Below are 26,324 nucleotides of genomic sequence, written 5' to 3'. Positions count from 1 at the left end.
GCAGTCGGTTAAGCGTCCGACTTCAGCCAGGTCACGATCTCGCGGTCCGTGAGTTTGAGCCCCGCGTCAGGCTCTGGGCTGATGGCTCGGAGCCTGGAGCCTGTTTCCGATTCTGTGTCTCCCTCTCCCTCTGCCCCTCCCCCGTTCATGCTCTGTCTCTCTCTGTCCCAAAAATAAATTAAAAATGTTGAAAAAAAAAAAAAATTAAAAAAAAACAAAAGACTTGTATGCTGGAAATAAAATATCTTACTGGAAGGCGTCACAGAGAGCTTAAATCAAGTGGATGGTCAGTCTGTGCTCTTGCTTAAAAATACAATATCTAGGGGTGCTCGGGGTGGCTCGGTCGGTTGAGGATCCGACTTCGGCTCAGGTCATGATCTTGAGGTTCGTGAGTTTGAGCCCTACACTGGGCTCTGTGCTGACAGCATGGAGCCTGCTTTGGATCCTCTGTTCCCCTCTCTCTGTGCTTCCTCTGCTCGCACTCTCTGTCTCAAAAATAAATAAACAGTAAAAAAAAAAAAAAAAAAAAACAAACCCTGTGGGGTTATTTTGTTAAACTTGCCTGATTGTAAAATTTTCCTCAAGAATGGCTAAAGCTCATTAACGCAAGAAAAAGGTGGAGGTATCTGTCCAACTAAATATCACGAGTTATTATAAGGACACCGTAATTGAAATTGTATAACTGAGATTCTCTTTAGCACAAAGAGGGAGAGAACAGTGACAGAATAAAGGTCCCAGAAAGAAGCTATGGGGAAACTCCCTCGAGTTCCCAGTGCTCCTGTAAAAAGCCCTGGTCTCCTTAGACCCTTCGCCTACATGAGAATTGAGAATTCGATCTGCAAGCATTTACTTGCCCAGTTAATTACGCTGCTCCAGAAGTGTAACTTCCTGTATCTGAGAGAGCCAAGTGGTTAAACCTTGGATTAGGTGCGTAGGTACTGGGGAGAACAGAGTGTTCTCTTTCCAGTTATTTACATTTCAAGGAATGAGAACCAGGAACTTGGAGACAGCTCCAGGTCCTAAAAGTCTAGACAAGAGACAGTAGGGCTCTCTGGCCCCTGGAGAAACTCATTTACATGGATTTACAAGGACTGGAGTAGGGAGGAGACCCCTTTCTAGAGGGGAGGAGGGCATCTACCTCTTCCCCTTAATAAAAGCAGAAAAGGTACTTTTCCTCATCCCTCACCTATGTTGCAGGGCCACTCCTGTAAGAAAAAATTCCTTTGGTTATCCTCCTATTTCCCTGGGGGCTAAGGCTTGGAAGGAGGAGGTGTGAGGGACTCAACATGCTTATTATTACAAGGGGGTAAGTAGTAAGAAATCTTCTCTGATCCAGGACACCTCCTGTGAGCATTAGGATGAAATTAATTAATAAAGACACTCGTGCATATCCAGATTTTTAAAAAATATGGCCGGTGCCTCTGCACATTGCTGGGGAAAAGAGACACTAACTCAATAAATGTCACTAGAACTCCAAGTTATCCAAATGATGAAGAAAATGAAATTACCTCCTTACACCACACTAAATCTATTCTAACTCGAACTTAAATGTTAAAATGAATACTTTAAAACCATTAGAAAAAACGGGGGAGACTTATTGGGGGTAGGGAAACGTTCCTTAAACAAGGCACAGAAAGCACTAATCATAAAAGATTGACACATTTTTCTATATTAAAATAGAAACTTGTGGCCACCAAAGGCACCATAAACACCACGACGCCAACGGCGACATTCATCACGCGCATCAAGGGCGGAGGCTTCTTACCCTAAACCCAGCGCAACGAAACCACAGAAGAAGCCGCGCAAAAAGTGCAGCAACGGCAAGACAGGCACTGCAGGGGAAACGTCGTGGCCAGTAGAACGTGTGCACAGATACTCAAACCCGACGAGGCAGAATAAAACCACAGGAGGTCCCACCTCAAAGCCAGGGACCCACGAGGCCCGCGCGGCCGCGGCGCCCGACCCCCACGCGAGCCGGCTCCACGCGCGGCCGCAGGCCCACTCGACTCGGCCGGGCCGCGGCCACGACCCGTCGCTCCTCCACAGCGGCCCGCCGCAAGGTCGGAAGCCGGTGGGCGCGCTTCCGCCTCCGCTCCAGCCGGCCGGAAGTGACGTCCGGGGGCGGGACTGAGGAGTGCGCCAGCAGGTGAGCGAGCGCGGCCTCGTCCTCCTCGCGCGTGCGCGCGGTGGGGCTCGCGCGGGGCCCCGCCTCTTCGCTCGCGATCGCATCTCTCCGCCTCGGCGATCGGGCCCCGAGAGACTGCAGCCCAGAGGGACCCTGCCCACGCTGTGGCCCGCCTCTCTCAGCATCGGGCCCACGCGTGTTCGTGCAGCGGTGTGGGTGGAAAGGCTGCCGCCGGAGCCAGCCAGCCCTCCAGTCCTCCCCCCAGCGGGTCAGCAGGTCCGACTCCCGCAGCCCGGGCTTCAGTGGCCGTCAGCTCCAGCCCCAGTTTTCCCAAAGACAAGATTTGCTCCCAGTAAGAAACTGCCCGTCCCACGTTGGCTGCACAGTAAGTAAGCCAGCCTTTACTGTTTGTGTTACTGAGGGTGCTGCATCGGTTGCCTGAATATAATTAAAAAGACGAAAACAGAATGGGCGTGAGAATTCTCTCACCAGAGTCAGAAATCCCCTAGGACCTCTCGTCGGGACCTACCTGTTAGACCGGCAAAGTAACCCAAAGCTCAGCTGACATCTACCCTTGTATGGGGGAGATCACTCACCCTGACCCAGTCTGTCTTACTGAGCAGAAGAAGCAAAGCACAGTTTGAAACGGAAAAGGGCACTGCGGCTGTGAAAGAGTTCCTTGCTGCCCTGTGAACCGACTGGCGGTGACAGTCTGACCTTGAGCACACTGATCAGGTATCAGAATAGGCCATTGCAATTACTTTCGGGTGCTGTTAGAAACCGTGTGATTTCAGCTAAGGAGCTTGTGTTATGCGCTCACCTCCACGCACTGGCTGGCAATGTCTTTTCGACGCCACCACCGGATTGCCCCACTTCCTTCATTGGAAGGATCTGACGGGGAGCATGCAGTTAGAGCAGCTTCTATTAACAAATACTGAGTGCCTGTTGGGTGCCCGGCATTGTTCTAGGTGCTGAGGGTGTGGCCCTCAACAAAACAGAATTCCTGCCCTCAATGAGCTCCATTTCTACGGAAGGATACAGATAATAAGCGAAATACAGAGCATGCTAAAGACAAAATACAGAGCAGAGAAGGATGAAATGGAAATGCCCCGACTATCGAGTGGATGTTTGTGTGTTTTACCCGTTCTCTGGTCCTTTTTTGCACTGATTAGAATGCTTGTCCTGCCTGCTGTGGCAGTCAAAGGAAATAAAATCTGCCTCAGAGTTCAGGAAAAAGGCTGCTCCGTGCTACTTTCCGGACAAACTATAAAAATTATTTTGTGTAATAGTTACTTGTCCGAAATGCAGAGAGGTGTTCACCCTTAACTTATACTTAGGAGGCACTGTGAACTGTGCTGAATCACTTTAAAAATCTGTGCGGTTGCGAAGGAAGGGACCTGTGTGTGGAGGCTTGTGCGCGCTGACCGCATATGCTGTGATACATTTGCCTTTATCCAGGAACTGTGACCTTAAAATTTGTTCTCATTGTGAGATGAGTGAGGGCCTGTTCTGGGTTTTCAGATCGCTTACTTGGTGAAGAGAGGAAATACTTGTTCATCTGTAAACAACAGAACACTGTAGCTGTCATTGTCGGGCTTCTGCTTGGCTCAGCCAAACATTCCATGCTGCCTAGCTGGATATTGTGGGTGCCTCTCAAATGCCTCATGCTGAACTGCTGCCAGAATATTTGGCCCACTCTTGGCCATGACACAGGCTCCCTAATGGGAAAGACGTTCGTAAACGACCTGTGTGTCTAACAAGCAGCTTTACGGACACTTGCTATAGAGTTGGCTAGCGATCACAGACCCTGAAGCCTCTGCAGAGATGGTCCGTGAAATACAGAAGACAGTCGTGCTGCATTACCGCCTCTTCTGGCCCAGGGACGGGGCCCACAAAGAGCTCCCATCCCATCTAACTGACCTTTGCTGCGTCTACCGTGTGTTTGTACGGCGAGTGCCGCAGAGCCTTCCGGCCCTAGAAGGTTCTCCATCTGCCCTGGGGGCATCGTGAGTGCTCTGGGGTGGAAGGCGGCTAACCCGGATCAGTTGTGCTCACATAGAACTTCCTAAGGCTAGACGCTGGTCTAGCTGGGGCTTGGAGAGACAGGGCTTCCCAGGCAGGAGAACCAGTGCATGGGAAGTGTTGACAATCAGTAACCCTTCCTGGTCAAGTCACAGCACAAGGCAAGAGGGCAAAGGCAGTTCACAAGCCAGACAGCACAAAGGCGCAGTGAATATGTGATGAGATACAGAATATTCTGTTCTGTATGATTGATTCTTACCTTTAAGATAATCTAACGGAGGGTGCTTGGGTGGCTCAGTCGGTTAAGTGTCCGAATTTGGCTCAGGTCATGATCTCATGGTTTGTGAGCTCGAGCCCCACATCGGGCTCTGTGCTGACAGCTCGGAGCCTGGAGCCTGCTTCGGATTCTGTGTCTCCCTCTCTCTCTGCCCCTCCCTGCTTGCACTCTGCGTCTCTCTCTCAGAAATAAACATTAAAAAGAAAAATTTTTTAAAGATAATCTAATGGAGCGTGAATTAAGGCAAGAGGGCCCTAGCAGAAACACATGAATGTACTGTACTCCCACCCAGACTTTAAGAGCAAAAAATTCTAGTGATACAGTGGTGGGTGATCTTTCAGTTTCTTTTAAGCCATCCATTTTACAGATCCTTTCAGTTTCTGTGACTGGTGAAGCTAGATGGTAAAGTCAATCTATAATCAGAGCTTTTCCCCAAGTTTTCCCTACATGTTTTCTTCATTTAAAGAGCTCATCTGAGGTGCCTGGGTGGCTCAGTCAGTTGAGCATCCAACTCTTAATTTCAACTCAGGTCATGATCCCAGGGTCATGGAATCAAGCGCCTCATTGGGCTCTGCACTGACAGTGTGGAGCCTGCTTAGGAATCTCTCTCTCCCTCTCTCTCTGCTCCTCTCCCACACGGGGCCTCATTCTTGCTCTCTTTCTCTCTCAAATTAAAAACAAAACAAAACAGAACAAAAACTTATCTGTTCCCTCGAAGCCTCTCCTCTGCTCTCTGAAATGCATTTCTCTCTCTCTCTTTCTCTCTCATTGTTTAATGTGCCAGGACACTTTCTTCCTCTTGTTTTATTTATTTAAGTTTGCAGATGCCCTTGATTAAAATAATGTCCCCTTTGTAAAATTGTCACCCTGGTGAGGCTGAGTAATGGCAGAAGGAGATACTCTTCTGAGTGATGGGTGGCATGCGTTGGGCTGTGCTAAGTTATGGGCAAATGGAAGCGGCCCTCACTCTTCCTTATTCCCTCGCAGAGACAAAACTGTAGTACCAAGTTATTCTCAAAATTCTCCTATAAAACCAAAGTTATGACTTTAAGACATGCAGTTAAAACTAAACAAAAATTTTACTTAGTTTAAAACGATTTTTCAAGTGCACAAACTACCTTTTAGATCTGACGCAGAAATCAAGAGTTGGGCGCTTAACCTACGGAGCCACCCAGGCGCCCAAGCCCTTGCTAGAGTTTTAATGCTTTCTTTGTCCATTAAAAAAACAATTAGGGTGAGACTTTTCTAATTTAAGTTTTCTTTTCTCTCTGACTCAGCAAACTGTTCCTAGAGAAAGAGCCTTTGCAGGATAAGGAGGCGCCTTTTCTGCAAATACTGTAGTTTTCCTGCCCCCTTGAGATGTTGATGATCTGCCTGAACTGTTGTTTGACTTCATTCTTCCCTGTGATCAGAGTTTCCACCTGGATGGAAAGCCCGTGTTCAGGTGGAGGACAGGGGTGGCAGCCACGGTGGCCTTGAACAGACACACCCACAGTGGCTCCCTGGAGCCACGAGAGTGACGTGTGGGAGAAACCGGACATGTTCATGTCACTCCAGGATGTCCTAGAGCACCTTCTTCCTTGATGTGTCTCCTATCGGTACATTTTCTTTTTTATCGCTCACATTTCTCTTCGTTTCTTTGCTTTTTACTTGAAATTAAATTAAAAAGTAGGATTGTAGTTACCATCGATAACTCAGAATTTATGGGAGAAAATTCCAGTCAATGACAGTCTCAAAAATACTGTGAGTCATTTTCTGTTTTCTGTCCTCAGGATCAGCAACTTGTTAGAAGTAACAGAAAAGAATATTGGATGCAAATGAGATAAAGATGCAGATCTCTTTTTGCGTTTTTAATGTTTATTTATTTTTGAAAGAGAGAGACAAAGTGTGAACAGGGGAGGGGCGGAGAGAGAGGGAGACAGACTCCGAAGCAGGCTCCGGGCTCTGAGCTGTCAGCACAGAGCCTCCGACGCGGGGCTTGAATCCACGAACCGTGAGATCGTGACCTGAGCCGAAGTCGGACGCTCGACCGACTGAGCCACCCAGGTGCCCAACAGCTTTTATTTTATTTTTATTTATTTTTTTTTTTTAATTTTTTTTTTTAACGTTTATTTATTTTTGAGACAGAGAGAGACAGAGCATGAACGGGGGAGGGTCAGAGAGAGAGGGAGACACAGAATCCGAAACAGGCCCCGGGCTCTGAGCTGTCAGCACAGAGCCCGATGCGGGGCTCGAACTCACAGACTGTGAGATCATGACCCCAGCTGAAGTCGGACGCTCGACCGACTGAGCCACCCAGGTGCCCAACGGCTTTTATTCTAGATAAAAGGGTCTGAATCCCATTTTGGTAGCTGGAAAGTGTTCATTTAATTTCTCTCTCTCACACATACACAAATATGGAATGTTTTCCTTTTGAATTTATTGAATTGGTGCTAACATATGTGAACAGTCCCCAAGGACTTCCCTTCTGCTTCTCACATTTAATTTCACTAGCGTATAGATGACCATTTTGACCCCAGGTGGGACTTGGCAGAGGCCTCTGCTAAGTGGGTGTGGTTATTTAAAACCCATCAGTCTGTGCCAGCAAATGAGAAACTGATAAACACACTTTGTGTGCTTTGCTCCATGTTTGTGGTTTCCAGGTGCTTCATTGTGGTATCAGAGGCAAAATGAGTTTCTCTTATTCCCTCTTTTTCTTTAGCAGGTTTTTTAATGTATATTTTACAGAGAGAGAGAGAGAGGGAGAGAGAGAGAATCCCAAGCAGGCTCCATGCTGTCAGCACACAGCCCAACCCTGGGCTCAAACTCACAAACCGTGAGATCGTGACCTGAGCCGAAATCAAGAGTTGGACACTCAAATGACTGACCGCCCAGGCACCCCTCTTATTCTCTCTTTATGCAGAATTTAACAACGGAAGTTGCATTTTGAAAAAGGGAAAAAAACCTGGAGTTCATAGACATACATAGTTTGGGGAGAAATCTTGGGCGCTTTATTTTTCAGTCTGTTCAGATCAGGGTGGCACTTTGAGCCACTTCTCCTCCTTAGGTTGTGACCAGGTGTCCCACAGCGCCCCAGACTCCGAGCTGGGAGGGAGGAGGTTTGTCCTTCTAAGTGGGCCCCTCGGCGCTCCATAGGTGACACGCAGACCCCGCCCGGCACTGCCTGCCGGTGCTTTGAGACTTCTCTGCTGGCCCTGCTCCTAAAGGCAGGCCAGAGTGAGTACACGCTCTGCGGAGTCCGGAAGCTTCTCTGCTTCCAGCAGAGAAGAATCTTGTATCGTGTTTCCAGATCCTCCACAAGATCTCCGTTCGCCCTGCAGGTTCTCCAGGTGGCGGAGGGCTGAAGGCACATCTGTGTCAGGGAAGGGTGCAGGTATGCAGTATAGACGAGGCTGAAAACCAGGTGGGGCGTCCGGTTGGGGTAAGACTGCATCGAGAAACACTGTGTTCTTTCCTTTGAAAGTTTTCTCCTTCTGCACAAGAGAGACTGAGAAGTGTACAGAAGTCATAGGAAAGTGCAAAGTACTCACTCTGGGACCCCACCCATACGTCATGTTAGGATTACACTGGGATTGAGAAACCTTTTGCTATTGGCTCATGCCTGATTTTAATCTTCCAGAGTGCACACACTCTTTCTTTCTTTTCTTTTCCACACCCCCTTTCTGAAGCAAGCCTTCGTGTGCCGGGTGGAGGATACAGGATACTCAGCAGCGAAAACTCGCGTCCTTTGGGCACTTACATTGTCACTACGTTGTTGGGCTTTCGTGACCCTTACGAACTCCGGCATTTGCTTTGTGCTCTGCGTGTTTTGGGGAACCTCTGTAAGCGAGTTAGGCTGAAGAACTACACGTATCTTCCTTTGCCACTGTGGGAAGGGAGAGGGTTGCTTGCGGTGGTTTTCAGAAAGCTGGGCATTATTTTGTTTTGTTTTTGTTTTTGTTTTTTTAGGGCATTGTCTTGAAATAGAGAACTGTGGCAGGTCAGAGATTCCGCTGTTGGATCAGAGGCACCGCAGAACTCCAATGCTGTTGACATTCCACCAAAACAAAACCAAACAAAGCACAGAGACTTCCCTGGCATTAGAACAAAAGAGCTCCGTGTAAGGGAGCTGAGAGGCGTCACCACGGCCGCCTGTGGGGAAGCTGGCTCTTCCTCTTGGCATGTATGATGCTCTGACCCCCGCCCTCTTGCCAAAGGCTTTCTTTTTTTAACTGTTTGTTTTGAACTAATTATAGACGCACAAAATGTTACAAAAATCATGCAGAGTCGTCCTCATGCCCTCCAAAGGCCTTACATAACTGAACAGTTATCAAAAGCAGGAAATTGACCTTGGCACAAAGCACTTAGCTAGGGTGCAGACCTCACTCCCTCCCGTCTCACCAGTTTTTACATGCACTCATTTGTATGTGTGTCTGCGAATTTTTATCACCAGTAGGTATTTGTGCAGCCAGCAGGACAATCCAGATATAGAACTGACCCATCAGGACAAAAGACTCCCAGACCACTGCTCCATACCTGCTCCCCCATCCCTTCGTAGTCAGCCAATTTCTGCACGAGGCGGCTGTGCCTGTGCTGTGCCCTAGAGACCCCAGCTCAGCTCCAGGGTTCTAGAGGCGAAGAGCTGCTGGATGTAATTTACTGTCATTTCCTGAAAGGGTCGGTAGTGGGGTTATCCTCTCTCCATCTGTCCACCTCAGCTGTTTTTAGGTAAATAAACTTACATTATTGGGTTGGGTATGTGGTCCCTACTTACTTTTCTCTCAAAGAATGGAAACCTTCAGAGAAGGATCACGGTATCTTTTATTTGTTAATGAAGTGGGTTTTTTTTTTTTTTAAGTTTATTTATGTAGAGAGAGAGAATGTGTGTGTCTGCAACCGGGGGAGGGGCAGAGAGGGAGTGGAGGGGTGCTGGGAGAGAGAGAAAGAGAATCCCAAGCGGACTCAGCACTGTCAGCACAGAGCCCGACATGGGGCTCTATCTCACGAACCATGAGATCATGACCTGAGCCGAACTCAACAGTCGGACACTTAACCCACTGAGCCACCCAGGTGCTCTTGTTATAAAGTATCTTTAATTTCACTGGGACAAAGTCTTGGAACTCTATTAATGATTAAGAAAAGAAGAAAGAAATTGTTCAGAGTAAGTCAAGGGAGCCGGTGGTTGATACAGGAACATTCAGCGACTGCTTGCTCTTACAGAGATGGCAGCTGGAGCCGGTTCAGCCTCGAGTCATAAAGGATTGGGGTTGGAATGTCCCGGGACATTCCAGCCAGGTGGTCCCGTCACCCTGCACTTGAACCCTCCATTCATAGCTGCTTGTGTTTCCTCTGCATTGGCCCCAGCCCTACCGACACCCGTTCCATACGAAGCCTTTTGAATTTTCAAAGACGTCACAAGGCAGAATTTAAATCTCACTTTTCACGACTGTTTATTATTGATCCCAGTATAAACATAACCCTTGTAACCCTTTGCTCAAGGTGAGGCCTTGGTGTTGCTCACAGTGTAACAATGTCGTCAGGCAATGAGGTGGCTCAGCCTAGGACTAGGTAGCCCACATGTAACATTTTTGTGTTACTTCTCCACATTTGAAAGAAGTTTTTCCTTCCGGATACCATTTGTTCTCTTTTTCTGTAGGACTTTGTGCTGTGTGTGCCTGCTGCCATCTCCAGCCCTCTCTGGGGCCCGGGCGAAGGCATGGGGGAGGGGAAGGGCACCTGCGATGGTGGAAAGCCCAGCCTGAGACGTGCAGAGCCGATGGTTTGAGGGGTGCCCAGCCTGTCTTGGCAGGAGCCCACGGTGAGGGGCCATGCAGTGTCCAGGGGCCAGGGAGCCTTATCCCAGCTGGACCGCTCCCGTGGCCGTGGTCTCATTGTGGTCTTGGGGACCTGGTGTCCCTGGATGTCCACTCATGTCCTGAATGTGGTTCTCCAGTCTTCCCATCAATCTGGGTACAGTCCAATCTCTTTTCAACAAAGTGCCTTTCTATCTAAATTTGCTAAGATCTCTTGAGCAAGGAAGAAGCTTGCAGACACAGAGGCTAGGTCATATAGCCAAGGTGCCCCAGATAGGGCGTGAACCTCCAGGTCCAGCCACTCCGCGGGACTGTGCCCTTCCTCGTGACTTAAGAAGAAAGAAATTAATGGGGCGCCTGGGTGGCTCAGTCGGTTAAGTGGCCGACTTCGGCTCAGGTCATGATCTCGAGGTCCATGAGTTCAAGCCCTGTGTCGGGCTCTGTGCCGACAGCTCAGAGCCTGGAGCCTGTTTCAGATTCTGTGTCTCCCTCTCTCTGACCCTCCCCCATTCACGCTGTGTCTCTGTCTCAAAAATAAATAAACGTTAAAAAAACATTTTTTAAAAGAAGAAAGAAATTAATTCTTTTATTTTGGCGCTAATAATCTTTCTCTTTTTTTTAAACTATCATATTGGTTTTATTTTTGTCATTGACAACATGCACAACACTAGAATTGTGTTATTATTTTACTTGATGTCCACAGATATGCACTAAAAATGTTTACATTTAAGAAAAATCACACATTATGTAAGTCCTATGTAAACATAACCCCTTTTCAATATGTTTTCCTGCTTTGTTTCACACATAAATAGCAGTTTACAAAGTTATAAAACTCAGTTTTTTAAATTTTTTTAATGTTTATCTATTTTTGACAGAGAGACAAAGCATGAGCAGGGGAGGGGCAGAGAGAGGGGGAGACACAGAACCCAAAGCAGGCTCCAGGCTCCAAGCTGTCAGCACAGAGCCCAACATGGGGCTCAAACTCATGAGCCATGAGATCATGACCTGAGCCAAAGTCGGACGCTTACCTGACTGAGCCACCCAGGTGCCCCAAAACTGTCAGTTCTTACGGCCCCAAGTACATACAGGTTCTGGAGCATGACAGAATGTTCTCTTTATGATTATGATTTCTTTTGTTTTGTTTTGAGAGAGTGAGAGCATGAGCAGAGAGAGGGGCAGAGGAGATAGAGGAAGAGAGAATCCCAAGCAGGCTCCATGCTTAGCATGGAGCACAGTGCAGGGCTCAATCCCACGACCCTGGGATCATGACCTGAGCCAAAGTCAAGAATCGGACGCTCAAATGACGGAGCCACCCACGAGCCCCCTCTCTTTATGATGATTTCATAACTAACAACATGTACTGTTACAGTGCTTATCTCAGTCCAATGACTTATAATCAATCACAAGAGGTTATTGAGCCAGTATCACCAATAATGGACCCATCAATGCACTTGCTGAAAGATACATGTGTTTAAAAAGTTAAAATAGGGGGCGCCTGCGTGGTCAGGCAGTTAAGCATCTGACTCTTGATTTCAGCTCACGTCATCGTCTCGTGGTTTCATGAGTTCGAGCCCTGTGTTGGGCTCAGCACTGACAGTGTAGAGCCTGCTTGGAATTCTCTCTCTCTCCCTCTCTCTCTCTGCGCCTCCCCAACCCCTCAAAATAAATAAATAAACTTAAAAAAAAAGAAAAAAGGTTTTTAAGGGCACCTGGTTGGCTCAGTTGGTGGAGTGTGTGACTCTTGATCTCAGGGTTGTCAGTTAGAGCCCCATGTCAGACACAGATTACTTTAAAAAAAATAAAAAGTCAAAATAGTCAAATGTCTACATTTTAAAAACAACAGCAGAGAAAGCTGCTGTTTGTTTGTTTGTTTGTTTGTTTGTTTGTTTGTTTTATGTAGACAGAGCTGGAGAGGGGCAGAGAGAGAGAATCCTAAGCAAGCTCTGTGCTGTCAGTGTAGGGCCCAATGTGGGGCTTGAACTCATGAACCGTGAGATCACGACCCAAGCCGAAATCAGGAGTTGGATGCTTAACCTATTGAGCCCTCTAGGCACCCCAGTTTCAGATCAGTTTGTGCCCTTGCACATGTCTTAGTGGCTGGTTCAGTTTTAGACGCCAACATCTGTCATTTCAAATGATGCTTCCCACAAAAATGTCTCCTACAGCTGCTTCCCTGGCCCACGGCGGTAATGGTTTACTCCCGGCTGAGCCTCTGGGAAGGGGAGCTCACCTCTGGAAGCCCTGGGCTCCTGTTGCCGCGTCTCTGATGCACGGCCAGGTTGTAGATGCCGACAAGAGGCACATCACCCGACCTCCTGTTACTGGTGACCATATGGAGGGTTTTTTCCCTTTCTGCTTCTAAGTCTTGTCACGGAAACAGGCAGTGGTGTGGGGGAAATGTGTGTTCTTTCAGCTGGGCTCCCAATCAAAAGCCAGGTCATTGAGAAAATGACAATATTCCCTCTGTTCTTGCCATGAGATGCACCCTTTGGTCTCATTTAGCAACGTAAACCATGCAGGAGAAGCAAGGGAATAGTCTGGGCTTAGTTTCCACATAATTTTCGGATTTATCACTCGGCTCTTCTAACCAACTGAGCGAACAGGCCACCTGCTCCAGTCACATTTTAAAAACACACTTTATGCCTGACAGTGCACAGAATATTTCTGGACGGAGCCGTAAGAAACCAGTAGCACGCTTCCCCTCAAGCCTGAGGGCCGCGGAAGGGAGTGAGCTTTATACTTCTGCACCTTTCGGAGACGTATCGTGTGTATTTACTGCTGACTTAAAACCCCAAACGACATCTGTAATCATTGTTTGCCACTGTCCTGTGTTGTTCGCCTTAGGGACCCCTGTAGCCTAGGGATTCAGAGACCGATCAGGGAAGGAGCAGTCCAGCCTCCCAGGCTGGGGTCTGCATCTGGATTTGCTGTACTAAAGCTTACCAAGAATTCCAAGGAAAAGAACGCCCAGAAGACACCGTCCAGCAACGTGGTTGAAGGGAGAAGTCCTTCCCCCTCTGCTGTGCTTTCCCTCCAGGCTGGCAGTGGGAGGTGGGGTCTCCCTCTGCTTCAGGGGCCAGAACACAGGAGACAACATCTCATCGTCACCAGTGGCGAAGGGGAGTGACCAGAGCCAGAGAAAGGCAGACTTCGTGGCCAGTACTGCTCCACTTGGCTGCTCTCTGGGATCTCCTGCATAGCATTTAACCACAGCTCCTGCCTGGAGCCACCGCCCAGATTGATTTACTCGGGGTGTGGTCGGGGTGTGACATCAGGATTGTGAAAGTGGTTCTCGGGTGGAACCACGGCCAAGAACCAGGGCCAGGGAGGACCTGCGTCCCTCAGCCAGAGCATGTCACCAGCGGCTTCATGCTCCTCAGTCGCCTGGGCTCCTGAAAGCAGTTTCCCTGGGCAGACTGGTCAGCAGTCGGGCCCATGGCTGTCCAGAGGCTCCTCCCACAAGGTGGGTCTGGGAACCCAGGGCTGTAGGCTGGGTGTGAGTAGTTGTGTCACTCTGAACGGAGGCCTCGCTCTTACATAGTCTTGGGGTGCCTTCCCACTGTGCCCTGCTGGACACCCTGCTCCTGACAGATAAGGGCAGCTACAGCTCAGAGACCCTGAGCTTCCTGCCCTGTGTGTTGAAGCTCTGAAGTAAGAGAACGTCACGGATAGAGCTTGTAAAATGGACTATTTTAGCATTCCGAGGTCTCATTCGGTTTTCTGTCCTTTGCCAAAGGAATGTGTGTTGTAAATGCGTCCACTATCCTTCCCTTGCAGACACAGCATCTAGATCTTTCCCGAAGGTCAGGCCTGATCCCAGGTTCTGCTTCCGCTCTTTCCCTAGCTACTCCTACCAGACGCTCCTGCCCCACTCCCCCACCCCATGCCAGCTGCTTGCGTTTAATGAGGTCCTTGGTCGTGAGTCATTGTTTGATTCTCTTGTGTCCAACTCATTACCTTGGACAGGCACACCTTTTCTGACTTCCAAGACCTTAAAAGTCACGTCTCTGCACTAAGGAGAATGCACACAGATTCGTTTGGTTTCCTTTTTAAATTGTGGTAAAATACACTTAACGTTTAACACCTAGAACTTACCATCAGTGACATGGAATACATTCACAGTGTTTTGCAGTCATGGCCACCGTTTTTATCACCCCAGTGGGAAACCCTGTACCCACTAGCAGTCTTCCCCTGTTTGCCTGTCCCCAGCCCTGGTACCCAGCCATCTCCTTTCTGCCATCATGGGTTTGCCTGTTGCGAACAATTTCACCTAAACGGAGTCATACCACGTGCCGAGTCTGGAGTCTGGGCACCTCACGGAGCCTCGATGTTTCCAAGGTTCATCCATGTCGCAACAGGTGTCGGTGCTGATCGCCTTTTACCGCCGAATACTATTCCATGGTGTGGATTTGCACGTTTGCTGCATCCATCTGTTGAGGGACATTAGGGTTGTTACAAATAACGAAGCCATGAACGCTTGTTTACAAGTTTTTATGTGAGTCTGTTTTCGGTTCTGTCGGGTGTATACCTACAAGTGGCACTGCTGCATCACAGGGTAATTCTGTGTAGACGTCTGAGGAGCTGTCAGACTGTTCTGCACAGTAGCTGCGCCGGGTCCCACGTTCTCCACACCCTCACCGACACTTGTCATCTTCCTTTTCTTTTCTTTTTTAATGTTTACTTATTTATTTTCAGGGAGAGAATGCGGGAGTGGGAGGGGCAGCGAGAGAGAGGGGGACAAAGAGAATCCCAAGCAGGCTCTGCGCGCAGCGTGGAGCCCGGTGCCGGGCCCGATCTCATGACCGCAAGATCACGACCTGAGCTGGTATCAAGAGTTAGATGCTCAACGGACTGAGCCACCCAGGCACCCCTCTCTCTTTTTTTTTTTTTTTTTTTTTTTAATTAAAGCTACCCCGACCTTCCCACATGGGCCACCATCTCCATGGGTACCTCAGACTGGTGGGAGGCAGGTCGGGCGTGCCCAGACCTGCGCTGGCCAGGCTTGTTAATGTGTGACACATGGGTTTATTATTGTCAGCCGCGGCCCCGGCCCCGCCCTGCCCTCCCTGGGCTTGCCGCGGCGTCAGCAGGCAGGAGACACTGGAGTGTGAGGGGTGAAAGTTTTCCCTGCCCGCTGCCTCCACACAACCGGTCTGCCAATTAAAGATTTTCTTAGGTGGCATTTGTGACACCCTAAACATTCGTGGAGCTTTTGTTTCTTGGGCCGGCGGCCCGCAGTCACGGCTGCAACCGGGCGGAGAGGCCAAACGCAGCGGAGCCCCGGACGGCTGTCCGGTGCGGCAACCTTTTGACTGTCCCTGTTTTGTTGACGCAGTGACCGGGAGTGGCACTCTGGGATGTGCACGCGATGATGGGCAGCAAGGACTTGGAAGCTGAAATCCATCCCTTGAAGAACGAAGACAAGAGGTTGCAGGAGAATCTGGGAAGCCAAACGACAAAGGAGGACAACCTGAAAGGCTTGCCTCGGCAGCCCGGCCTCTCCGGCTGCCGCACGGTGGCGTTTTTTCTTTCACTGTTTGTCTGCCTTTCTGTGGTGTTCGCGGTCTCGTTCATCATCCCCTGTCCGGACCGGCCCGCGTCCCAGGGGACGTGGAGGGTCTACTACAACGCAGCAGGTGTGCCTGGGAGTGGGCGGAGGGGAGCGTTGAAGTTGCAGGGCGGCCCGCAAGCAGGAATCAGCCCGAAGCGGCTGCCAGTCCCGCGTCCAGGTTTTTCTTGGGACCGTAAGGTCCGTAGAGCAGCCTCCCGGCAAACGTGGGGCACGACCCTGGCAGCGTGGTGGCCCGCTCTCGTTTTGGGAAGGATGGGTTGGGTCAGTCAAGGAAAGCCGCCCATTTGGGTACATTTTGGAATTTTTAAAAATTAATGAAACAGAGCACCGGGCAGCTTAGATAGAGGGGAGGCCGTGGTGAACTGAAATCCGCAGATCTGGGAGCCCGGTCTCCTGAAGCGCTCCGGCTAACTTGCAGGGCGGCTGAGCCGGATCCAGCACACTCCGTGTCTCTCATGAAATCCACAGTGTGGAATCGTGGCCTCTATGAAAAGCCATCGAGTCAGCCCCACTCTGGACACTCTGCCTCATCTCACAGTGGGGGCGCCTGCAGTGCGCACACGAGTGGGCACCGCGGAGGCTCCGTGACCGCTGCCGGGGGCGGAAGAGGGGGTTTCTCATCTAACCCCCACAGCCCATTTTATTCAGGTTTCGTGCTTAATTTTGAGAAGGAGGAATAATGTATGTCTCTGTGCTTACTCTTGCAGCTTTTGTTGAGGTGTAATTTATATGTCAAAAGATTCGCTTGTTTTAAGTATAGGACTCAGTGATTTTTAGTCCATTTACAGAGCAGCTGTGCACCTATCAGCACGTTCCAGTTGTAGCAGATTTCCGTCATCCCGACGAGACTTCTTGTCCTCCCCGCTCCCCTTCCCCCAACGTAGGCAGCCACTGTTCGCTGTCTGTGTCCACACACTTGCCTTTCCTGGATACTTCACGTGAACAAAGCCACTAGACCTGTATCTGGGAGCCTGGCCTCCCACACGGAGACAAGTCTGTCAGCCACGGCATGTCCCCCTGTTCTTTCTGGTGCTGAGCAGGGCTCCTCCGTGGGGGTGGGCCGCATCGTTCACCGGTTCAGCCGTTGGTGGGTATTGGGTTGTTCATCGTTTGGCTTTGCTAACGCTGCTGTGAACATTTACGGACAGTCTTTGCACGGACACGTGTTCTCATGTCTCTCGGGTAGGTTGCTAGAGGTGAAACTGTTGACGCTGATGGTAAGTTCATGCTTAGCTTTCCTGGCAAATGTCGAGCTGTATAATTATATCGGGCTGGAGAGGATTCTAGATTCTCCACGTCCTTGATAATACTCGTTGTTACCTGCCTTTCTGGTTCCAGCAGAGGGTATAAAGTGGTGTCCCGTCGTGGTTTTAGTTTGAATTTCTCTCGTGACCAACGATGCTGAGCATCTCTTCACAGGGTGTCTGCCATTCTAGAATCTTCTCTGGTATAGGTCTATTCAAATCTTTTGCTCATTTAAAAGATAGGATTTTTTAATTTTGAGTTATACAAGTTCTTTACATATTGTAGATGCAAGTCTTTTATGAGATACATGATCTGCAGATATTCGCAACCAGTCTGTGGCTTGTCTTTGCACTTTTTGTGAAGGTGTCTTCCAAAGCACAAAAGATGTAAATTTTGATGTAGTCAGGTGTATATTTTTTATTATGGATCATGCTTTTGGTGCCAAGAACTCTGCCTAATTTAAAGCCGTGAAGATTTTTTTTTTTCCTGTATTTTCTTTTAGAAACTTTATAGTTTTAGCTCTTCAACTTAGGTCTCTAGTCCACTTTTCCCCCTAAAGTTTATTTATCTTGAGAGAGAGAGAGAGCATGCGAGCAGGGGAAGGGAAGAGGGAAAGAGAGAGACAGAATCCCAAGCAGGTTCCACATTGCTGGCATGATCACAAACCTTGAGATTATGACCTGAGCCTAAGTCAGACACTTAACCAACAGAGCCACCCAGGTGCCCCTTTCCAGAAGTTCTAATCATCTCAACAGAGACTCTGTACATACAGCATTTTCCCTTTTGTATCTGGCTGCTTTCACGGAGTCTAATGCCCTTCGAGCTTGTCCGTGTCGTAACAGGTGTCAGAATCTCCTTCCATTTTATGGGAGAATCTTATATACTGTGTGTGGACTGCATCTGGTTTATCCCTTCTTCTCTTGGTGGACACTTGGCATGTTTCCACCTGGTGGCTGCTGTGAGTAATGCAGTGAACTTGGCTGTGTGGGAATTGAGTCCCTGTTGTCAGTTATTTTGGGTATAAGTATGAGGTAGTGTCTCCTTATGGTTTTGATTTAATTTCCCTAATTGCTGGTGATGTTGAGCATCTTTCGGGTGCCATGGCTATTTCTCTCTCTTCTTAGGAGACATGTCTTTTTGAGTCCTTTGCCTGTTTTTACACTGGGTTGTGGAGTGACAGGAGTTCTCTCTCCCGGGTATCAGTCCCTCATCAGATATCTGATTTTCAAATATTCTCTCGCACTCTGTGGGTTGTCTTTTCACACTCTTGACAGTGTCCTTTGATGCACAGAAGTTCTAAATTTGGATGAACTCCAATTTGTGTAATTTTTCTTTTGTTGCCTGTGCCTTTGGTGTCACATCCAAGAAATCATTACCAAATCCAGTGTCATGAAGACTTTTCTCTAGATTTTCTTCTAGGAAGCTCTTAAGTTTAGGTCTTTGATCCGTTTGGAGTTCATTTTTGTACCTGGTGTAGGAGAAGGGCCCAGCTTCATTCTTTTGGTGTTTGGTTTGAGTCCTTGAACGAAGGGAAGACGTAGACCCTTACGAGTAGTGGGGTGCGGACTCCTGGACCCCAGACTGACGTCGGGAGGGATTCCTTCCTGAATAAAAGGTGTTCAGAGGACGCATTTGTGCACCCCAGCGTCCTGCTGCTGCCTGACATTTCATCCGTCGTGTTCGTGAAGGACACGTGTGCTCGGAAGAAGCCGCTGCTCTTGTGGCGGCCTCACGCTGGCAGGTGCTAACTGGCGCCAAGCCTCAGGGAGCACAGAAGTAGGTTGAGCCAGGGGCGTGCAGCTGGCTCGGTTGGAAGAGTGTGCGACTCTTGATCTTAGGGTTGTAAGTTCAAGCCCCAGCCCATGTTGTGCGTAGAGATGACTTAGGAAAGAAAAGAAAAATTAAAAAAAAAAAAAAAAAAAAAAAAGAAGTGAGTCATGTCAGACTTGGCCTGGCCTTTACACCGGGCACGGCCTGAGGAGTATACTCTGTGGTTTTCTTTCTCAGTCACCTATGACTTTCTGGCTACAGAAGACATAAACAGGGACAGGATCCAAGACGTTCTCTTTCTGTATAAAAATACCAACAGCAGCAACAATTCCAACCTGTCCTGCACTGACGAAGGTAACTGTTTTTATCTGAAAAAGGAGGAACTTGCTGTGGGTGGAGGGATCCTCCCCCCTTTGCCACCTTTGAGGAAAACAGATGGTGGCGTTTCTGTAACCCGGCACGTTGCCCTTACTTCCCAGCAGGACTCGGAGGAGACGAGGGGGCAGCCCTGGTCCCAGCACCCTGTCCTCCGTGCGGCTCCTGACCCCTTGGGGCCAGCACTAGGGTCCCCGTGAGCCCAGTGGTAGCGGCCTGGGCCCGGGAGTGGGGTGTGGGGAACAGGGCCTGTCGCGCCCCACAGAGTTGGGTCTCTCCCCTCCAGGCTTTTCTTCCCCCTGCACCTTTGTGGCCGCTGTGTCAGGGGCCAATGGCGGCGTGCTCTGGGAGAGGCCCGCAGCCCAGGACGGCGCCCTTGTGCAGTGTGCTGTCCCACAGCCACAGGGCGGCAGGACATCGTCTGCCTGCATCCTCGTGGGCAGACCCAGTTCCTTCGTCGCTGTGGACGTGTTCACAGGTAGGCGGCTCCACACGGGAGGTCCCACACCAGGCAGCCCTCAGGAGGTTCAGCCGTGTTCTCGGGGCCAGTGGGCGGGATAGGGAAGACGGTTCCCGGAGTGGGAGGGAGCCTCCGTGGGGACACCGCCTCCTGGCAGTCATGCCCTGCTACCCTGATGTAGCCGTCACGTTTCACCCTGTCTTGGCACCTCCTGGTTCAGGCTTGCCAGGCCAGCAGAGACGGGGAGCTCAGAGGGGCTGCCCTTCGCAGCACCCAGGCCAGCGCCTGGGTTGAGCCCACAGGGGAGGTCCTGGCCTCCCAGGGCTCTGGATGCACGGTGTCTGTACCCGGGCCTTGATGTAACATGCTGTGGTTAGCCCCATCCCTCACCGGGGTCTTCTGGAATTCTGCGCCTTGACACTAGATGTGCTGAGCATTAGCATTTCCCTTACCAGTTGTGGTTTTGAGGGTATAGAGGAAAACAAAGAGCAGCCTGGAAAACTTTAAGAACAGAGGAATTCGTCTTAAGAAAGAGCGTGGACAAGATTGTACCTGGGTAAGAAAGAAGCTGTTCTGTCAGAGCTGGGCTTCTGTGGTCCAGCCATAAGCACGCACCTTCCTTCTCTGCCTCCTGTGCGCAGGCGCCTTCATGGAGGCCAAGGGTCCACCTGTGATCCCAGCGGTAGTCAGGGGTCCTGAGGCGCTTGGGAAGTGTCGAGGTCAAGCCCTGTCCATCCAGGCGGGAGGGTCAGGATGGGCCTTCAGATGTTCTAGAACCAAACGTGAGAAGACATGGATGACAAACAAAGCAAGACGGAGCTCTTTGGTTCCAGAAACAATGCTGCTGACACCCTGGTGCGTGACCGCACCTTGGACAGCCAGTGGTGCGCACGCTGCACTTGCCTTTGGCTTCCCACTGGCGGGCGTTTCCATTTCTCCGTGCGGGTGCTGTGCGACTGCCAGCACGAGGCAGAAGGGGGTTTGGAGGCCAGCGCTCGAGCGACGTGTTTGGTTTTAGGGGAGACCCTGTGGAGCCACCCCAGCAGCTTTGGAGGGAATGCTTCCATCCTGAGCTCTTTACTCCGACTGCCCGACGTCGATGCTGACGGGGCCCCAGACCTGCTGGTTCTCACCCAGGAGGAGAAGGAGGTACCGCTCCCCCCACCAGCTGGCTCACCGCGGCCCACTCGCCGTCAGGCCTCTTCTCTGCCCTTGGTCCGCTTTCACTTCTTGGCAGAACTTGGGTCTGACCATCGGTCAGGGGCCTCACTCAGGGCCCTGTGCTCTTGGCACCTGCCGACTGGCAGGCTGGGGCGGCTCTGTCCCTGTTGGGCAGCCTCTGGGCCTTCCCAAGAATGGCAGAGCCATTTGGACCAGTGCAGCCTGGGGGGTGGGGCCCTGTAGGCTGGCATGGGGCTGCCAGCGTCTCCCAGGAGGGTTTTACCCCCCTCTCCTCTGTGTTACAGGTTAGCGGCTACATCTATTCAGGCAGCACTGGTCACCAGATTGGCCACCGAGGCAGCCTTGGTGTGGGTGGGACCAGTGGCTCCCTCCTCCATGTCACCAGGATGGGTGCTCACTACATCCTTTTCCCTTGCGGTATGTCGTGCCTGCCGTTTCCAGGACTGTCCCTCTCACGGAAGCCACGCCCCTCTGAGAAAGCAGATTGGGGGTGGGGTTGGGACCGTGGGGAGGCATATCAACTCCTACCCTTACAGGAGAGACACGAGTTGGTCACTGACAGGCTCAGAAACCAGAGGGTCTCCGCGCCCAAGGCTCAAGGAGGACACCTGTGTCCTGGCAGCAGGGCTCGTGAGGGGACTCCTTCCTGCCAGCAGCAACTCGAGGCACTTCTGTGTTTCCAACAGCAAGCTCCCTCTGTGGTCGCTCTGTGAAGGGTCTCCATGAGACGGTGACCGGGAGAGGGAGCCCACTGAAGAGAGACCCGCTGTGGGAGGGCATGCTCAACGCCAGCACCCACGGGCTGCTTTGGCACAGGTTGGTCTGGGTGGCGGATGGCACAGGTGGTCCCGTCCCAGTGCTTGGAGCCGTCGAGCAGGCCAAGGGGCGAGGCCCTGCCTGGTGCTGGGCTCCAGGGCTGCCCTGGGCTCAGGCTCAGGAAGCGGGCCTACAGCAGCTCAGAAAAGGCCAATGGGAAGGTAGGTCCCCGACAGTGGGCTCACCCTCGTCTCTACACAGCCAGGGTCTTGACTCCTCTTAAACCAGAGAAGCAGGGAGCGTGGGCTGAGCCGGGAGCTGGAGAGACTCAGCCCAGCAAGCAGCCCTTGGGGGTGGATCCTGCCTACCTCTGTGTCCCAGCCGCGTGCCTCTGGCTCTCTCCTCCCTTAGCCCTGGAGCCATCCGCTACCTGATGACCGTTCCAGGGAAAGTGGGTGAGGACCTCCTCCTTGTGAGTTCAGAAGCCTGTGTGCTGTTGGACGGGCAGGAGCTGGCACCCAGGTGGATCTTCAGCGCAGCCCGGGTCCTGAGGTACAGCGTCTTTCTCCAGGAACCGCGCAGCGATTGCAGGCCAGGCGCGCTCAGCCTGTCCCTTGGTTGCAGCCCTGGGACGAGGCCTGCTGTTGGTGGGGGAATGCCTGTGTGCTTCTGCCCAAAGCCTCTTGCCCATCACCTGGTGACACCGTGTCACCCCTCTTGCACTGGAGGAGCCGGTGCAGTCCTTTCAGCCCTGGCCCAGCCTCCATGCTGGCCCTGGTGTGGGCAGGTGTGCCCAAGGGGAAGATCGGGGGGTATACCAGTTCCCAGGTATTTCCTCACAGAGGTCCTGTGCGAGCTCTCCTGCCCTGTCTTCTTGCAGAAGACCCATCCTTGGCTACTACAAACCTGACACCTTGGCTGTGGTCATTGAAAATGGAACCGGCATTGACAGACAGGTTGGCTGCACCTGCTTTCGAGGCCCCACCTTTGTTCATAGTTGAGGGACATTCGTCTGCACAGCCCACGGGGCCGTTCTGGAAGACTGAGCCGGAACAGGAGAGGCCTCAGCGAGATCCCTTGGTGGCCCTCGGGGAGTAGCTCCTCCGGGGCTGGCCTAGCTGGGGCCCGTGGGCCTGTGCAAGCCCCACCTGCAACCCTCTACACTGTCCCCCTCCCACCCTAGATCCTGCTCCTGGACCTCAGCACAGGGGCCGTCCTGTGGAACCAGGCCCTCCCGGGCCTCCCCGGGGACCCGCAGTCCGCCAGCCTGCCAACCGCAGACCACCGCTCAGCCTTCTTCTTCTGGGGTCTCCACGAGCTGATGGGCACCAACCAGACAGTACAGGTGGGGCAGGCGCAGAGGGGACACGCCCATGCCAGGGCCAGAGACCAGAGGCCAGGCTTGGGTGCTGCCTTGAGGCACCCGGGAGCTAAATGGGTGGCTGCATGCACACATAAATAGAAGCCATGGGACAGTGGGTGGGCCACAAAGGAGGCCAGGGCCGAGGTCAGCCTCAAGCAGGTGACGGGGATTGGGGAAGAAGCGGGGGTACGTCTAGGAGGGCAGGCGCAGATTTCCAACCAGAGCGTTCCTGAGAAGGATCAGGGTCAGGTCAGAAGAAAAGGAATGGAAGGTGGGTGCAGAGTGGAGGACCCTGGGGACACGGCTCTGGGCAGGGTCACTCTGTCACGGTGTCCTGTGACGGCAGGCACAGCATGGCCCGGCAGTGAGCCAAGGACGCTTAGTTTCTCCGATCTGGCGCTGGTGACAGCCACGGGCCTCATCGGCTTCACGCTCCATTGCCGTTTCTTGCTCTAGGAGCCCGGAGACACCCGGCACAGCCTGTACATGTTCCACCCCACCGTGCCCGGCGTCCTGCTGGAGCTGGCCAACATCTCCGCCAACATCGTTGCCTTCCAAGGTGAGCGCGGCCTCGTGTGGGCCGAGGGCCTGCCTCCTGTCGGGTCTCCTCTGGCTGGTCCTGATTGCCGCGACGGCTGTGTCTCCTGTAGCGGTCCTGTTTGAGCCAAGCCGCCACGCTGCCTACGTCCTCCTGACGGGCCCCACTCGCCAAGACGCTCCTGGCGTGGTCTCTGTAGCCAAGCACAAGGTGCGGGACCTCGTCCCGAGCGGTAGGGTGGTTCGCCTGGCCGAGGGCGGGCCCGACAGTGACCAGGCGGTCCGGGACCGGTTCTCCCGCCTGCGGTACCGCAGCGAGGCCTAGGCGCCTGGTGGCCAGCGAGGTGCGAGGCGCTCCAGCTGCTGAGATTAAACACCGTGGGACATCGGTCTTTCGCTCGGTTTGCACGCTGACCCCCCTCGTCTCCATCGTGCCCAGGGACACGCGTGGGTGAGGGGATGGCCGGGCCTCTCCCTCGCGCGCCGCACACCACGTCCCCGCAGGTCCTCGCTCTGCCCCACTGGGGTCCTACTCGTGGCCGGCTGCCCTCACCGTGGCCTCTCTGGGCTGCCTTGGGCACAGCTGGGCCCTACGGCACCACTCTCACTTGTCCACACCTGGCTGGAGGGGCCGGGGCTTTGGGAAGAGCCCCAGCCTACAGAAGTCCCCTCCCTCGTCCCATCTGCACCCACCCTGTCTGCACATCTCCCTGGGGCCTGCGGTGGCCTCCGGGCAACAGCCGGGCCCTGCGGCCATTCCAGCTTCTGGCCTCTCTCAGAGCAAAGGGGGGGCTAGACTCTGGTGGGGTTGGTGGACACTTGCCCTGGGGGCCCCTTTGACAGGCCCGTGAGGAACGGGATGCCTTGGAGCCGTGAGGCTGGCCTGCTGCTCATGGATGCGCTGAGGGGCATTTTCACCCCTGTGCTGCGAATGTCACGAGGAACCGGCCGTAAGGCCCACACTGGGGTCAGTCTGTACCCCCCCAACACACACTGGAGCTGCTTGTCCCTTGGGGGTGCCCACACTCCTGGCCAGTGCCTGGCCTCCTCCTGGTGCTCGGAAGTCCTCGGCCGGCAGTGTCACCTGATGCAGGACTCACCTCTGTGCCTTGCTGTGCCCCAGGCCTACCGCGGTGCTGTGTGGGGCTCAGTGTGCCCTGATGACCCTGAGTACCACCGGAAGAAGCCGGAATAAATGATTTGCACTGTCTGAGAGCACGCGCCGCCTCATGTGTGTCTGCTCCAAAGGGGTGAAGGGGATTTGGTGCTGGTCAGGCTGCTGGATCACGGAAGAGGTGGGGGACCCTCCACCCGGTTCCCCTCCAGATCAGCAGTGGGGGCACGAGGAGCTTTGCTTCTTGGCCTGTAAGTGCAGCTCAGGTTTGAAGACCCCTCCCTGGTCTCTCCGGTTCAAGTCAGGAACCCAGCCTGTGGACGTGGATATGCCCCCCGCAGGACAGGCAGGGTCCCCTGAGCACCCCTGTGTACTCCGAGGGCAGCTGTGCAGGCAGCAGGAGCCTGGGGGCGGGGGGGGGGGGCTTCAGGGAGACACAGCTCTGGAACCGAGGTGAGGGCGGTTATCCGAGAATCCTGCGGGAACCTCCCGTGTGCACGTAGGTAATGGAAAGCCCCGTTTCCCAGCCGCACAGACAGGAGCCTGGGAGGGACAACGCGGGGGGCGCCCTCCGCCGCGGAGCAGGCCCCTCGTTGCGGAGAGAAGCCGCCCAGTCCGCACAGCCTCAGGCCCCGCAGGGTTGCGGCGGCAAGTCCACGGACGAGAATCCCCGAGAGTGGCGCAGGGCCGGGCGCCGCCCGCAGCAGTGCCGGAGGAGCCTGAGCGGGAGGGACCCCCGCCCACCCCCCATCCCCCACCCCCGCAGGTCCCGGGGCTGGGGGGGGGGGGGGGGGCAGGGGTTCGGCGCGGGCTCCAGGAGAGGCCCGCACTGGGGGGCATCTCGCTCCGCGGACTCGTGCCTCCGATCGCTCTGGGGCCCTGACCCACGCCAGGCTCCCTGGGACTCGGGCCTGGCCAGGAGTTGCCGACCGGCACCAAGGGCCCGCCCTCCCCACCGCAGCACTCGGCCATCCTTGTCCTGCCGGCGCACAGACGGCGTTCCCCACCGTCTCCTCCGAAGACCCCCGAGTCTGCGCCCGAGTCCTCTGCCCCCCACGTGGGACCCTGCGTGCCGACGTCTTTGACGCCTGGACGTCCCCCCCCTCCCCCGTCCCCCGCCACTGCCCGCCTGGCAGACACCTCATGCGCCCCACGCCTCCCGGACACGCCCCACGCACACGCCTCACCGGGTACGCCTCGCCTCTCCGACACGCCCAACCGGCACCCTCACGGACACGCCTCACGGACACGCCCCACCGACACCCTCGCGGACATGCCTCGCGGACACGCCCCACGCACACGCCTCACCGGGTACGCCTCGTCTCTCCGACACGCCCAACCGGCACCCTCACGGACACGCCTCACGGACACGCCCCACCGACACCCTCGCGGACATGCCTCGCGGACACGCCCCACGCACACGCCTCACCGGGTACGCCTCGCCTCTCCGACACGCCTCACGGACACGCCTCACGTGCACGCCCCACCGACACCCTCGCGGACACGCCCCACGCACACGCCCCACCGACCTGCCTCGCCGACACGCCCCGCGGACACGCCCCACGCACACGCCTCACCGGGTACACCTCTCCGACACGCCCCACCGACACCCTCGCGGACACGCCCCACGGACACACCCCACCGACCTGCCTCGCGGACACGCCCCACGCACACGCCTCACCGGGTACGCCTCTCCGACATGCCCCACGTGCACTCCCCACGCACACACCTCAC

General features: G+C 53.3%; 2 protein-coding genes and 1 long non-coding RNA gene across 9 annotated transcripts in view; 1 reads left to right on the top strand and 2 right to left on the bottom strand.

The window, feature by feature from the left end:
* Positions 1–2,054, bottom strand: part of LUC7L (LUC7 like) — a 46,269-nt gene extending 44,215 nt beyond the window's left edge. For 2 of the 3 annotated variants that reach the window (XM_078440394.2, XM_078440393.2), the window contains exon 1: positions 1,766–2,054. The gene's annotated coding sequence lies outside the window, so the exon portion shown is untranslated. The remainder of the gene's footprint in view (positions 1–1,765) is intronic. The other variant, XM_078440392.2, reaches the window with a different exon arrangement.
* A 104-nt stretch (positions 2,055–2,158) lies between these two features.
* On the top strand, positions 2,159–24,686 carry FAM234A (family with sequence similarity 234 member A). Of its 4 annotated transcripts, XM_078440388.2 has the most exons (13): positions 2,159–2,510; positions 2,749–2,860; positions 15,552–15,852; positions 19,041–19,157; positions 19,465–19,656; positions 20,657–20,787; positions 21,105–21,237; positions 21,507–21,636; positions 21,988–22,128; positions 22,457–22,532; positions 22,760–22,921; positions 23,396–23,498; positions 23,590–24,686. In XM_078440388.2, the coding sequence occupies exons 3-13, from the start codon at positions 15,585–15,587 to the stop codon at positions 23,799–23,801; spliced, it is 1,665 nt and encodes a 554-aa protein (XP_078296514.2). In that variant the 5' UTR covers positions 2,159–2,510; positions 2,749–2,860; positions 15,552–15,584; the 3' UTR covers positions 23,802–24,686. The 4 variants fall into 4 exon arrangements, with proteins under 4 accessions (XP_078296514.2, XP_078296513.2, XP_078296515.2 ...); XM_078440387.2 differs by lacking the exon at positions 2,749–2,860; XM_078440389.2 differs by lacking the exon at positions 2,749–2,860 and having other exon boundaries at positions 2,159–2,514.
* Positions 13,290–26,298, bottom strand: LOC144614800 (uncharacterized). 2 transcript variants are annotated; one of them, XR_013552981.2, is made up of 3 exons: positions 25,778–26,298; positions 20,191–20,408; positions 13,290–14,646 (listed from the first exon to the last, which is right to left on the bottom strand). It is a non-coding gene; the product is annotated as an uncharacterized LOC144614800 (long non-coding RNA). The 2 variants fall into 2 exon arrangements; XR_013552980.2 differs by having other exon boundaries at positions 20,254–20,408.
* Positions 26,299–26,324: the final 26 nt, after the last annotated feature.

This window comes from Panthera onca, chromosome E3 (genome assembly GCF_046562875.1).
Source record: "Panthera onca isolate mPanOnc1 chromosome E3, mPanOnc1 haplotype 2, whole genome shotgun sequence".
In the NCBI taxonomy this organism is placed as follows: domain Eukaryota; kingdom Metazoa; phylum Chordata; class Mammalia; order Carnivora; family Felidae; genus Panthera; species Panthera onca.
Note: the sequence above shows the minus strand (reverse complement) of the source record. Positions and strands in the feature narration are given on the sequence as shown.

What these genes read in the sequence shown, in the direction of transcription:
- FAM234A (XM_078440387.2), top strand. Translation starts at nt 15,585, where the DNA reads ATGATGGGCAGCAAGGACTTGGAAGCTGAAATCCATCCCTTGAAGAAC. An exon ending in CTACATCCTTTTCCCTTGCG is followed by an intron (nt 21,238 to 21,506) that starts GTATGTCGTGCC and finishes TGTTTCCAACAG; the next exon opens with CAAGCTCCCTCTGTGGTCGC. An exon ending in AGCGCAGCCCGGGTCCTGAG is followed by an intron (nt 22,129 to 22,456) that starts GTACAGCGTCTT and finishes GTCTTCTTGCAG; the next exon opens with AAGACCCATCCTTGGCTACT.